This window comes from Saimiri boliviensis, chromosome 12 (assembly GCF_048565385.1).
Source record: "Saimiri boliviensis isolate mSaiBol1 chromosome 12, mSaiBol1.pri, whole genome shotgun sequence".
NCBI classification, from domain to species: Eukaryota; Metazoa; Chordata; class Mammalia; order Primates; family Cebidae; genus Saimiri; species Saimiri boliviensis.
The window spans coordinates 18297184-18311864 of record NC_133460.1 but is presented as its reverse complement, the minus strand read 5'-3'; the positions used below and the strand labels follow the sequence as shown (position 1 = coordinate 18311864).

The 14681-nt window shown below is 37.2% G+C and overlaps 1 protein-coding gene across 1 annotated transcript in view; it reads left to right on the top strand.

The window, feature by feature from the left end:
- LOC101044186 (phospholipid-transporting ATPase ABCA3-like) overlaps positions 1-14681 on the top strand; it is a 68853-nt gene that overhangs the window by 50826 nt on the left and 3346 nt on the right. Inside the window, exons 10-14 of the mRNA XM_074383182.1 lie at positions 934-1059; positions 1289-1483; positions 10818-11005; positions 11648-11818; positions 12236-12417. Of these exons, the coding sequence (XP_074239283.1) occupies positions 934-1059; positions 1289-1483; positions 10818-11005; positions 11648-11818; positions 12236-12417 (862 nt within the window). The remainder of the gene's footprint in view (positions 1-933; positions 1060-1288; positions 1484-10817; positions 11006-11647; positions 11819-12235; positions 12418-14681) is intronic.

Below are 14681 nucleotides of genomic sequence, written 5' to 3'. Positions count from 1 at the left end.
AACTTTCATCAGTTTCACTGGGGTACAGGTTCATAGACCCATTACACTGCTATTCTGGAAGTCTCAGAATTACTCCATATCAAGTCTTACTGATTTTTTCTCTCTCCTTCATAAAAAAGAGTCAGTCCTTATTCTATATGTTGCACATTCTGTGTTGTAACAAATCATATTAATTTAATCTCAATGTGGCTTCAGTTTTTTATGAGATGTCTGATTCACCTCATGAAAAAACAAGTTACATAATCCTGATTTCTTAATCTATAGAAAACAAAAATCAATGTGTTCTGAAATAATTGGACAAAAATGTCTTAAAAATTATGCCAAATTTCTGTTCTAACATGTTTGGATCAATTTTCTGAAACTACTTGGTCTAGTCAAGGTGACTGTTCTCATCCTGCTAATAAAGAGCATTAATATGTGTAACATTTATCTTAAAAACATAGGCCATGGGGTCCAGTGAGTTTCTTAGGAAAAAATCTTTTAAATCTTGCTGAATTTCTTAACTCCCATTCCCTTCAAAAAGTATTTATCATTACAAACTCATTACCATATGTTTAAATGCATTTTACTCTCTTGAGATGATTTTCTGCTTAAGGATCCAGGTGATAAAATTGTTTTTCTGTTTTAAATGCTTTAAGTTGTCTTTCAAAATATTAAAGCATACATTGTTTCATATTCTCTCAACTATGTGAGTGCCTTTTTCCTCTCCCTGGTGAATTTCTCTCTTTCCCTGGTGAATTATTTAGTACTCACCACTTATCAAATTGTACGTGAGAGCTGAAGTGATATTCACGAAGTCTCTTAGAAATGACTCAAACTTTCTGTTTTAACATCTTTTTAATACGATCCCCACTTTAGCTTTCATGAAGCCACCCAGTCGAAAACAGATGCCTAAAGGGCATCTGCCTCTATAATTTTTGTTTGAAAATACAGGATATAGTGGCCAAGGAGTTATCTGGGCAATCAGAAGATGAAGATGTACAAAATGAAAGAAAGAGAATCCTGGAGCAGCCTCAGGAGTTGCTGAATTCCACAGTACTTATTAAAGAACTCATAAAGGTAATATAATTCAATGGCTAACCTACACTGACTTCATTTCTGCTTAAGAACATGCCATTGGTGCCAAGGGCTCTCTGTGATTCTTTGGGCTCTATATGTATACTCCCAGTAGAATAGAAGAGTTATCATGAAACTGAAGTAGTGATCCATAGGGGTCTGAGATATTACTGATTGTATTTTGCCTATGAGTATTCTTTACTGAATTCTGTTTCCTGGATTTTTTTTTAAGATATATTTTAAGTCTCCAGCCATTCTGGCTGTAAAAAATATCTCTCTTGCAATCCAAAAGGGGGAGTGCTTTGGATTGCTTGGATACAATGGAGCTGGAAAAACAACTACTTTCCAAATTTTGACTGGGGAAGAGAGTCCTACTTCTGGAGATGTGTTCATTGATGGCTTTAGCCTCAGAAAAGATATCCTACAGGTAAGAAGCATGATGAATGACTCAGGTTCAGGTAACAGGTAGTTGGCTAGGGAGGGGAGATAGGAAATATGTTATGTATTAATACCTATGTTGTTGATGCAGTCAATGGATTCTGGAGAGGGAAACCAACTTGTGAAGAGTGAGTGAAGCAGTAAGAACAGAATCTAAAACAAGAGTGTCTTTTATGTTTTTTGAAACTGTTTAAGTAAAAGGCAAGTTCTTTCAACATTAGATCTAACATATGCCAGACAAGGTACTGTAAGGGTGTAAGGCTGGCAAGGCTGGGCAGCAGGAGAAGATAACCTGCAATTCAGTTGCACCTGAGACCTTGCTCCATCTTACTGGGAGCTCTGCAGCAAGATGGCCTTTCACAAATACCCCAACTGAAGCAAGGTTGCTAGCCTTTGTACTCCACATCTGCCAGTCATTGGAAGAGAGGATGTAACCTTGGAAAGAAGCTAAGTGTGGGGAGAATTTCAAGAATAAGGGAATTATCAAATGTATCAAATGCCAGGAAGACCAAGGCAAGGTGAAACCTGGATAGTCTATATTGGTTTTAGTAAGCAGAACTTCACTGATGAGGTTGGCAAGAACAATTGTACTAGGGTTAAGTGGGTAGGGGTAACAAGAGCCTGAAATAGTGTAATTCTTTTCCCCTCACTTAATCACATCAGCCACTTATCACCATGGAAGCAGCAAGAGGGGGTTGGGAGAGCATTCTGTGGGATAGACTAGTCCCAGTAGTCTAGTTTATTAGTCTGTTCTCATCCTACTGATAAAGACATACCTGAGACTGAATAATTTATCAATGAAAGAGATTTAATTGACTCACAGTTCCACATGGCTAGGGAGGCTTCACAATCACAGCAGAAGGCAAATGAGGAGCAAAGCCATGTCTCACATGATGACAGACAAGAAAGTGTATGCAGGGGAATTCCCATTTATGAAACCATCAGATCTCATGAGACTTATTCACTATCACAAGAACAGCTCAGGAAAGGCCAGCCCCCATGATTCAATTACCTCCCACCAGATCCCTTCCATGACAAGTGGGAATTATAAGGCAGAAGTTGTAGTGTGCCAAGGTTGCGCCATTGCACTCCAGCCTGAGCAACAATTGTGAAGATTCAAGATGAGATCTGGGTGGAGACACAGCCAAAGAGTATCATCTGGTAACCAGAAGTGAAGCTAAAAATGTGGATTATACTTTGAAGAAGATTCACTGTGAGGCAAAATGAAGAATGATAATTCACCCAGATTTTTTATAAGGACAGAAAATATTTCATAGGTTGAATAACTCAATCACATTTATACTAGAAGGGGAGAAGTTAAAGAAACAGAGGAAGGAGTGATACATGATGGCAGGAGGTGATCTCTTCCTACAAGGTGGTCCTTGCAAAAAAGTCAGGGAACATGAGGTCTCCCCTGTCTTTGTTCATACCATTTATCCCCTTGGTGAACATAATCGTGGCATAAAACACTCCAGTCTCCTGACTGTGCATAATGGAGAAAAAGATTAAGTGAATTTAGTACCAAGGAGCAAAAGCTAAATTGAGAATTAAAAAGATAGTTCATATAAAGCATCACATTTAAAAAGAGAACAGGCATATGGGCAAAATATCGGCCTTTTACAAGGACTGATTCAAAGTTCAGTAAATCTGAGGGAACTCTTTCAAACCTCAGAAAATTTCTCCAAGTCTACTATTCTAAAATATTCATCATATTTTATGTAATAGATGGTAATATTTTCATTTATTCAGGCCTTAAAAAACTTTTACATTGACTTTCTACTGTGGTAAAACATATAATATAATATAGCATAATATAAAATGTATTATATTAAGCATTGCTGAGTGTACAATTCAGTGGCGTTAAGTACATTCACATTATTTTATGCCCATCACCACTCTTCATCTTCAGAACATTTTCTTAACCTAAATTAAATATCTGTACTCATTCAACAACTCCTCTTCCCTCCATTAACTCCTTAGTGACTACTGTTCTACTTTCTGTCTCTATGAATTTGACTATGCTAGGTATCTCACATAAGTAGAATCATATAATGTTTTCTTTTTATATCTGATATGCTTCGCCTAGCACAATGCCTTCAAGGTTCACCTATGTATTTGAATTTCATTTAGTTTGGCTGGGTGCAGTGCCTCATACCTGTGATACCAGCACTTTGGGAGGCCAAAGCAGGCGGATCACTTGAGGTCAGGTGTTCAAGACTAGCCTGGCCGGCATGCTGAAACCCCATCTCTACTACAAATGCAAAAATTACCAGGCATGGTGGTGCATGCCTGCAATCCCAACTACTCGGGAGGCTGGGGCAGAGGAATTGCTTGAACCAAGGAGGCAGAGGTGGTAGTGTGCCAAGATTGTGCCATTGCACTCCAGCCTGAGCAACAATTGTGAAACTCCATCTCAAAAAAAAAAAAAAAAAAAAAAAAAAGAAGCATTAGTTTTAAGGCTGAATAATATTTCTTTGCATGAGTATACAACATTTTGTTTATCCATCCATCAATCCATTTATGGACATTTGGGTTGTTTGTACCTTTTGGCTCTTGCAAATAATGCAGCTATAAACATTGGTATGCAAATATCTGTTTAAGCCCCTGCTTTTGATTATTTGGGATATGTACCTCTAGGTGGAATGCAGAATCATATAGTAATTCTATGATCATTTTCATAAGAACTTCTATACTGTATTCCACAGTAGCTGTATCATTTTACATTCCCACCCAGTAATGTGCAAGAGTTCTAATTTATCCATATAATCACTAACATTTCTTAATTTTTGTTTCAATAGTAGCCATCCTGATGAGTGTGAGGTGGTATCTCATTATAGTTTTGATTTGCATTTCCCTAACAATTAGTGATGTTGGGCATTTTTTCTTCATGTGCATATTGGCCATTTGTGTATCTTCTTTGGAGAAGTGCCTATATTAATCATTTGCATGACTTTAAATTGGGTTGCTTGGTTTTTGTTGCCGTTGAGTTGGAGGAATCCTTTACATATCCTGGATATTAATTCACAGAAAATTTGTAAATATTTTTTCCCACTCTGTGGGTTACATTTTCTGGTGTCCTCTGGTGCACAAATGTTTGAAATTCAGTTTATCTAATGTTTCTTTTGTTGCCTGTAATTTTGGTGTCTTATCCACAAAATCTTGTAAATTCAATGTCATGAAGTTATTCCTCATTTTTTCCTAATAGTTTTATAGTTTAACTCATATATTAGGTCTTTGATCCATTTTGAGTTTATTATGGTATGTGATGTAAGATAAGGATCCAACATCAATCTTATTCATTTGAACATCCAGTTTTCTCAATGCCGTTTGTTGAAAAGACTGTCCTTTGCCTATTGAATTGTCTTGGCACCCATGTGTGATTCGGTTGATCATTTCCTGAAGATTTGTTTCTGGGTCACTGTTTTATTTTACTAATCTATATGTCTGTGTTTTTATTACTGAAACTTTTCAGTAAGTTTTGAATGTATAAAGTGTGAGTCCTCCAATTTCATCCTTCCTTTTCAAAAGATTATTTTGGCCGTTTGGGTTCCTGAAGGTTCTATGTGAATTTTAGGATGCACTTTTCTACTTATGCAAAAAAAATATTATCAGGATTTTTGATAGACATTACATTGAATCTATAGATTGTTTGTAACAATAATAGTAATTCTCTCAATCCATGAACGTGGGATGTATTCCTATTTCTTTATGTCTTCTTTAATTTTTCAGCAATTTTTATAGTTTTCAGTGTCCAAGACTTTTAATTTATTGGTTAAGTCTATTCCAATGCATTTTATTCTTTTTGATGCTATATAAATTAAATTGGTTTTTTTTTTCATTTCCTTTTGGTGGTTTTGTTAGTGTATAGAAATGTAACTAATTTTTTAAAGAAAAAATATATCAGTCTATTAAACATATTTCCCTATACCTTATATAATATGAATAGAATAGATGAATAAAAATTCAATAAAAATTAAGAAGAGGAAAATAAATCCAGAGAAGAGATAAGTCCATAGAGAAACTCACTTTGATTAACTTGGAAATACCACAACATTACCACTAAGCTTCTTAGAATCTGTATTGACTATGAGACCTGACTTCATATCAAATGCAGCTATCTCTTCTAAATAGAAGTCAGGGTCCAAGCAACCTGACTGAGTCAATCTTTAGGGATATAGAACTGGGTCATGGTTATAATTCGCTAGGATGCTGCCTTTTTTTATCATTGTTGTTGTATTGTCTTTCTCTGCCTGGAGAAAAAAAAATGGGATGGTTGCTATGGTGGTTATAGTAGAGTCAAGAGACAAGAAATTACTTGATCTCCAGCACCATCTAGATATGGGAGTATAGGGAAAAAGAACTCCTAGTCAGGGCTATGAAGATATTACATAGAAGGCCATACTGGTGTCCAAACTAGTTCAAATCTATGTATATCATTAAACTTTGTGCTTGATATTTGGTGGCTTTTCCCACTCAGAGACATGCTGAGCGGCAGCTATGACTCATGATATACTCGCAGATCTAATTTTAAATGCAGGGGTGTCACTGCTTGTTTAATGTAGAAGTAGCAAGTTCTGCATGAATTCATCACTTTTTCATGGTACCAGAATCAATGGAAGGTTGACTTACGTCCAGGAGTCACACAGCTGGTTTCCATGTGTATTTTTGTTTCTTTGTTTTTTAATGTAAGAATTTGTAGCTTGCATGACCCCCTACTTCTCCCTGTTTTCTATCTTTGTCCTGACTTGAGAAAACAGAGTGCCTTGACCAACCTGAGTTGCTGCTCAGGATCAGCTTTATGCCTTCCCCTACAGGCATGGACCCAAGCCAGAGCCTGGAAGCTACCAAGGAACGTTCCAAGACACTGATAAAGTTGTTTAAATTGTTGCCCAAAACTGAAAGGTCAAGCATCTTGCTAAACATATAGAAATTAGCCCTGGTCCTGAGCAAAATTATTTAAATACTCATTCAGACTCTAAACCAACTCCCTCTTTATAGCCATACCCAGGTAGAACATCTTCTTTCTTAATATCTGTCACAAGGACAACCACAACTCTTATATATGAATTTTCCTAATAAATGTTTTGGACTGTTTTCTAGTACTTCTTTCTTTGGAATGCCAATTGGCCCCACCTCAGTGTGACTTAGGGCAGTCCATTGTAAGAACTTGTCAGCCACTACTTTTGGGGCAGTGCTGACTATTTTCTCCAAGGACAGAACATAGCTATAAATTTCCCCTTGAATACTGCTTTTGCTGGGTCCCATGAGTTTTTATGTAGTGTTTTGTTTTCACTCATCTCTAATCATTTTCTAAATTCCCTTATTTCTTCATTTAGCCATTGGTTATTTAAGAGTATGTAAATCTGCAAATTTGTGAATTTCCCAGGTTTTCTCCTATTAACAATACCTAAATTCATCCAGTCATGGTTGGAAAGATGGTTTATCTTTTCAAATCTACTGAGATTTAATCTGTAGCCTAAAATATGGTCCATCCTGGAAGATATCCCATGTGCCCGTGAAAAGAATGTGTACTCCGTTTTGTTGATTAGTGTTCTGCATATGTTAGTTAGATCTCATTGGGTTTATGTGTTACTTAAGGTCTTTATTTCCTTTTTGATCTTCTGTCTGGTTGCTACCAGAGTAGGATATTAAAATATCCAACTATTATTTTAGAGTTGTTTTTCTTCATCTATTTTCATGGTCTGCTATCAGGCGTGTAAATGTTTATGCTTTTTATATCTTCATCCTGAATTGAACCTTTTATTCATATTTAATATTTAGACCAGGAGTAGCAGCTCATGCCTGTAATCCCAACCCTTTGGGAGGCCGAGGCAGGCAGATCACCTGAGGTCAGGAGTTCAAGACTAGCCTGGCCAACATGACGAAACCCTGTCTCTACTAAAAATACAAAAAAAAAAAAAAATTAGCCAGACATGGTGGTGAGTGCCTGTAATTCCAGCTACTTGGGATTCTGAGACAAGATAATCACTTGAACTCGGGAGGCAGAGGTTGCAGTGAGCCAAGATCATGCCATTTCACTCCAGATTGGTTGACAAGAGCAAAACCCTGTCTCAAAAAATATGTATATGTAATATTCTTTGCTACTTCTAAATTTTCTTGATTTAAGGTCTATTTTATCTGATATTAGTGTAGCCACCCCTACACCCCACTTGATTACTAAATACATGAAATATATTTTTTGCCATCCTTTCATTTTCAGTCTACTTGTATCTTTGGATCTAAAGTGAGTCTCCTGGAGATGGCATCTAGTTGGGTCATTTTTTTTAAACTTCATTCTGCCAATTTCTGTCTTTTGATTGGAGAGTTTATTTGTAATTAAAGTAATTATTTATAAGGAGAAACTTATTTCCATCATTTTGCTATTTTTTCTGTATGCCTTCTAGCTTTTTTATCCCAAATTTCCTGTATTACTTTTTTTTTCTTGAAACTGATTCTCTCTCTGTCACCCAGGCCGGAGTGCAGTGGCACAATCGGAGCTCACTGCAACCTCTGCCTCCTGGGTTCCAGCAATTCTCCTGCCGCAGGCTTCTGAGTAGCTGGGATTTCAGGCTGGTGCCAGCACGCCAGGCTAATTTGTTTGTTGTTGTTGGCATTTTTAGTAGAGATAGATTTCACCATGTCAGCCAGGCTGGTCCTGAATTCCTGACCTCAAGTGATCCACCCACCTCAGCCTCCCAAAGTGCTGGGATTACAGGTGTGAGCCACTACACCTGGCCAGCATTACTATTTTCCTTTGTATTTAGTTGATTTTTTTGTAGTAAAACATATTAATTCCTTTCTCATTTTCTTTTGTACGTATTCTGTAACTATTTTCTTTGTAGTTGCCAGACAGATTACATTTAATATACTAATGTTGTAATACTAATTTGAATTTATATCAACTTCTGTAACATAAAAAACTCTGCTCCATCACTACCCCTTTCAGTTGTTGACGTCACAGAATTACATCTTTATACATTATGTGACCAAAACATAAATAATTATTTTATTTTATTTTATTTTATTTTATTTTATTTTATTTTATTTTGAGACAGAGTGTCGCTCTTGTTACCCAGGCTGGAGTGCAATGGCATGATCTCGGCTCACCGCAACCTCCGCCTCCTGGGTTCAAGCAATTCTCCTGCCTCAGCCTCCTGAGTAGCTGGGACTACAGGCACGCGCCACCATGCCCAGCTAATTTTTTGTATTTTTTAGTAGAGACGGGGTTTCACCACGTTGACCAGGATGGTCTCGATCTCTCGACCTCGTGATCCACCCGCCTCAGCCTCCCAAAGTGCTGGGATTACAGGCTTGAGCCACCGCGCCCGGCAATAATTATTTTAAATGCATTAAAATTATAAATTACCTAGAAAACAAAATGTAGAGTAACAAATGTTTGTTATAATAATATTAGCTTTTATAATTCTCTCTGTATTTACTTTCATTGAGATCTTTACTTCATATGACATTAACTTACTGTCCAGTGTCTTTTCATTCACCTTGTAGGACTTCCTTGAGCATTTTCTACAGGACAGGTCTATTGACAACAAACTCCATCAACTTTTGTTTATCTGAGAATGTCTTAATTTCTTCTTCACTTTTAAATAGTTTTGCCAGATGCAAGATTCTTGTTTAACAGTTTACTTCTTTTAACACTTTTAAAGGTGGATAAGGAGAGGCTTTGCTTCTGGTTCAGCCCATTGCCTCTGACTGCTGAAGTTTCTGATATCTGCTCAGAGATTTTTTTTTTTAATGTGATCTATGGCTTCCGTCTTCCTAATTTCAAGATTCTCTCTCTTTGGCTTTTGCCAAATTGATAATAACATGTCTTGGTATGGGTCTTTTTGAGTTCATTTAGAGTTCATTGGGCTTCTTGGATGTTTATATTCATCAAATTTGGGAAGTTTTCAATTATTATTTCTTCAAATCATCTCTCTGCCCTTTTGTTTCTTCTCCTTCTTAAATACCACAAAGTATATATTGGTCCACTTGATGGTGTTCCAAAGTTCCTTTAGGCTCTGTTCACATTTCTTTAATCTTTTTTCTTTTCTTTTCTTTTTTTTTTTTTTTTTTGATTGTTTTTCTTTCTGTTCCTCAGACTCAATAGTTGCTATTGTCCTATATTCAAGTTAACTATTTTTTTATTCTGCCTATTCAAATGTGACTTTCAAATCCTGCTAGTTAATATTTTATTTCAGTTATTGTACTTTCCAACTGTAGAATTTTTTTGTTTCCTTTTAAAATTTTCTGCCTCCTTATTGATACTTACATGTTGTTTGTACATCATTTTCTTGACTTCCTCCACATCTTCCTTCAGTTTTTAAAGCATCATTAAGACATAAAGTATTTTTCTAGTATATCTGCCCTCGTGTCTTTTTCAGTAACGGTTTTCATTCATTTTTTTTCCTTTGGTGGGTCATACTTTCCTGTTTCTTTGTGTGCTTTGAGTTTTATTAAAAACTAGACATTCCACTCTAATAAAGTGATAATTCTGGAAATTATATTCTCCTCATTCTCCTAGGTTTGTTGTTGTTTGTTACTTTTTATTTTTGTTTTTTGGATTGTTGTAGGCTGTCTCTGTGCTTAGGATCAGCCTGGGGTATGAAACTGAGTTCTTCGAAGACAAGTCTGTGTCTTTTCCTGAGCATGTGTGGTTACTTTCTAAATTTCTTTATACATGCAGTTGTGTTTTAAAGCCCCTATCACTTCAAACAGAGGGGCAGAGGCTCGTGCCATGCCAGGAGTTTAGGGGGCACGAATAGTTTGGAAACACTATAAATTAATTAGTAATTTGATTTAATTTAAATTGATAGGCTTTTCTCTGGATCTTAGGCTATGCACCTCAATGTAAATCAGCACGAGGGTTTGACTAATTGGTAAAGCAACATTATTGCAGTCTCTGATTTCGAGATGAGTGCAGAAAGGCCTTGCTTCTGGTTCAGCTTTACTCTGAAACAAGATGTACATATGGCTCTACAGATTAAACAAAGCCAAAACATCATGGTGGCCATGCTCCTTGGAGTTCCTAATCAACAGCATCTCGTATTCTAATAGTCCTCCAAACAGAGTGGCTCTAGAATTTTATTTCTAACTTCTTTATCCCCAAGATCATTAAAACTGAATTATGGAAGCAATTATTCCAAAGTCCTACTATAGGTCTGACAGTGTAATTTTTTAGCCCTTTACAAAAAATAATAATAATAATAATCTTGATGGGACTCCTAGAAGCAGGGCTTGGAGGGCTGCAGGTTTGCTGTCTCATAAGTGGGTGTGTAGTGGGATGGATGACTTGGGTCTATACTCAAGGCAATTTTTGTTATTAGGTGAGGTCAAGAATTGGCTATTGTCCTCAGTTTGATGCCTTGCTGGAATATATGACTGCTCAGGAAATAATGGTTATGTATGCCAGAATATGGGGAGTCTCTGAGCCCCAGATTGGGCTGTATGTGAACAAATGGTTGAATTCACTGGACCTGGAGTCTCATGCTGACAAGCTTATCCACACCTACAGGTGAGTCACTATGCTACTGCTCTTTTTTGTTGATGCTGCTAATATTGAGATACTTTCTTTTGTCCTTGCTGTTTGACATGAAGCTTACAGCTCCACCTAAGCTCCTCTTCCCACATTACCTACTTGTGAAACCATCTAATGTTTTGCTAGGCTTCAGATACTAGTAATAAGGCAAATCAATACAGTTCCACATCTTCCCTTTGTAGAGTTGAAACTCAGAGCCTTGGTTCTGATTGAACTGTATCCTCTGAACCTCAAAAAAAGGAATGTCTCCTCTTCCTAGTGTCCCTATAGTTCTTTGTCTACCAAGTAAGGGGGAATGTAGCCCTTTGAATTATGTGTGATTTATGTGACTTGGAAACCATACCACTCTAAGAACTTGTAAATAAATGCCGCTGATAATACTCCCAAAATTAATTACATAAAATCACTCCTCTATATCTCAAAATGAATTGATACACTTGTCTGTAATTTGGCCTGATACCTAATCAAAGTCACATCTAATCAGTACTGTGGATGTTCAGGTTAAGTGTTTGCTGGGACTCTCAGCATTTGGGAAATTTGTACTAACTCTTTCCTATACATAATGATATGTATAGCCATTTCTTCTCCCACTTTTTCTCTCCTTCTTTGGCCATCAAGTGGAGGAAACAAACGTAGGCTGAGTACTGCTATTGCCCTAATGGGAAGGTCTTCAGTCATCTTCCTGGATGAGCCATCAACTGGCATGGACCCAGTAGCCCGACGCCGGCTCTGGGACATGGTGACAAAGACACGTGAAAGTGGAAAAGCCATCGTTATAACCTCCCACAGGTGTGGCTCATCAGAAGGGTTGGTTGAGGGTTAGCAAGAGTTTTAGTGGCTATAAGAGGGAATTATTTAGGCCTGGTGGATAGTATTGTACAGTAAACTTGCCTAAGTATGTTAGCTCCTCATTAGGAATTAGGATTCATGCTAATCCTAATAAATCAAATGGCTAAAAATCCTCATCAAGTTAAAAAAAAAAAGTGAGGAAAAGACAGGACTGCTCTGTTTGAAAATAGGGCACTCTATTATTTTTCATTTGAAAAATTTCCACTTCCCAGCTATGAGCTTTATAGTTGGAAAAATACAACTTCCAATTGAAAATAGGGTCACAAAATTCTGGCTCTGATTGAACTACACAATGTCCTCCAAAAGAGAATGTTTTATTTTTACCCTTAAAACGTTCTGCCCCTTTTGTTTTGCAAGTATGGAGGAATGTGATGCCCTCTGTACCAGTCTTGCCATCATGGTGCAGGGGAAGTTCATGTGCTTGGGCAGCCCTCAGCATCTCAAGAACAAGTTTGGCAACATTTACATCCTGAAGGTCAAGTTCAAGACTGAAGCTAAATTAGAGAATTTTAAATGTTATGTTGCAACAACGTTTCCAGGTAAATTAAGTTGTGCTACCTTTGTCAGAAATGTATTAAATCGGCCAGGCGCAGTGGTTCACGCCTGTAATCTCACCGCTTCGGGAGACTGAGGCGGGCAGATGACTTGAGCTCAGAAGTTTGAGAAATGTGTTGAATCATATTTGTTGTTCTCACATCCATATGATTTATGTCTTCAGTACCAGTTTCCTGTGAGTTATTGATACGTATTGATTTTTATAATGTTCCTTTGTCAATGTTTGCTACTATGTCTCTTGTGCCAGATTATGCTAAGTTTCACAAAAAAACAGAGGTTCTCACAAGCTCTTACATCCCCTAATGAGGCATTTTGATAGTTGTGCTGTCCATATAAATTATGTGGGCGCAGTAGCTCATGCTTGTAATTCCAGCAACTTGGGAGACTGAGGCCAGAGAATTGCTTGAGCCCCAGGGTTTAAGGCTGCAGTGAGCTATGATTGTGCCATTGCACTCCTGCCTGGGTGACAGAGCAAGACCCCATCTCTAAAATAATAATAATAAATAAAAATAAAAATAAATTATATATCTAAAGTCATATTTTTCACATAATTCTCAATTATTTTCACAGATTATTTGTACAAAATTTTAAGGTTTTTTCCCTCACACTAAGCATGTAACTTTATGTTTTCGTTGTCTCAGCTAGGATATGATATTGAAATACAAATAAGAACTGGTGTTTCTCTCCTTTCAAGAGTAGTTTGGTTTCTGAGTGCTGTTTCTTCATGCTAAATTCAGTAAACACCTGTCTGCCTGCATGGAACAGTACAAGACAGAGCACCCATTTCAATCTGTCTCTTACCTCTCTTTCCTTAACTTAAAGCATAGGCAATGACAACGCTTTTAATAATTCTGGTTTTTCACCTTAGTTTCCACTTTGGTAGGCTGAGAAAAATATCACAGAAGTTCCTGTTGTGTGTTAGGCTAAAAGGTTGAAAGTTTGTCTCCGAGGCAATGGAAAATAGCAAAACTGATTACACAGTAAGAATGAAAATCAGGGCCAGACACAGTGGCTCATGCCTGTAATCCCAGCCCTTTGAAAGGCTGAGGTGTTGGATCACCTGAGGTCAGGAGTTTGAAACCAGCTGGGCCAACATGGTGAAAACATATCCATTAAAAGTACAAAAATTAGCAGGACATGGTGGTGCATATCTGTGGTCCCAGCTACTCAGGAGGCTGAGGCAAGAGAATTATTTGAACCCTGGAGGCAGAGGTTGCAGTGAGCAGAGGTCATGCCGTTGCACTAAAGCCTGGGCGACAGAGAAAGAACCTGTCAAAAAAGGAAGGAGAGGAAAGGAAGGAAGGAGAGGAAGGAGAGGAAGGGAAGGAAGGAGAGGAAGGAAGGAAGGAGGGAAGGAAGGAGAGGAAGGAAGGAAGGAGGGAAGGAAGGAGAGGAAGGAAGGAAGGAGGGAAGGAGGGAAGGAAGGAAGGAGGGAAGGAGGGAAGGAGAGGAAGGAGAGGAAGGAAAATCAGAAAATAGGTACAAAATGGATGTTCAAGCACAAGTGGAGAACGAGCTGTGTGGAAAAATAATCACCTCGCTGGTGGCCATAGTGTTTATGATGTGCCCATCACACATGCAGATGGATATGTCTATTAAGAAGTTGAATATTCACTTATGCGTTCATGTGACAAACATTTTTGAGGACATTGTGCCAGAGGTTCTATTTGATGTGATCAATAAATCACTTTGAGAAAGCTCTGCATACTTCAAGATAATACAGAAAAATGATTTACCAAAATCAGGTAAACAATAAATGACCCAGACTAGTAACTTCATATGGAAATTGAAATTACTTAAAAAAAATCAAACATATCATGAATATGTAATAAGTGAATAAAATGAAAAATGAAGTAGAATGCATTAACAACAGAATTTATCAAGCACAGAAAAATATCTCACCTCAAAATAGGATTTTTGAAAATATAAAATGAGATGCCTTTTGAAAATATACAGTTAGATGATTAAAAGAAAAGAGGAGTCAAGAAAGCTCATGGGATTTATAGAATGGCATCAAAACAGCCAGTGTTCAAGTTATAAGAACTTGTGAAAGAGAAAAAACAAATTGTAAGGAAGCTTATTTAAAGAAATAAAAACAGAAGATTTTCCAAATATTAAGAAAAACATAAATATCCAGGTACAAGAGGGTCACATATCTGCATTCAGATTCAATACAAATAAGACTACCTCAAGACATTATAATTAAATGTTCAAAACTCAAGCACAAAGAGAGGATCCTGCAAGTAGC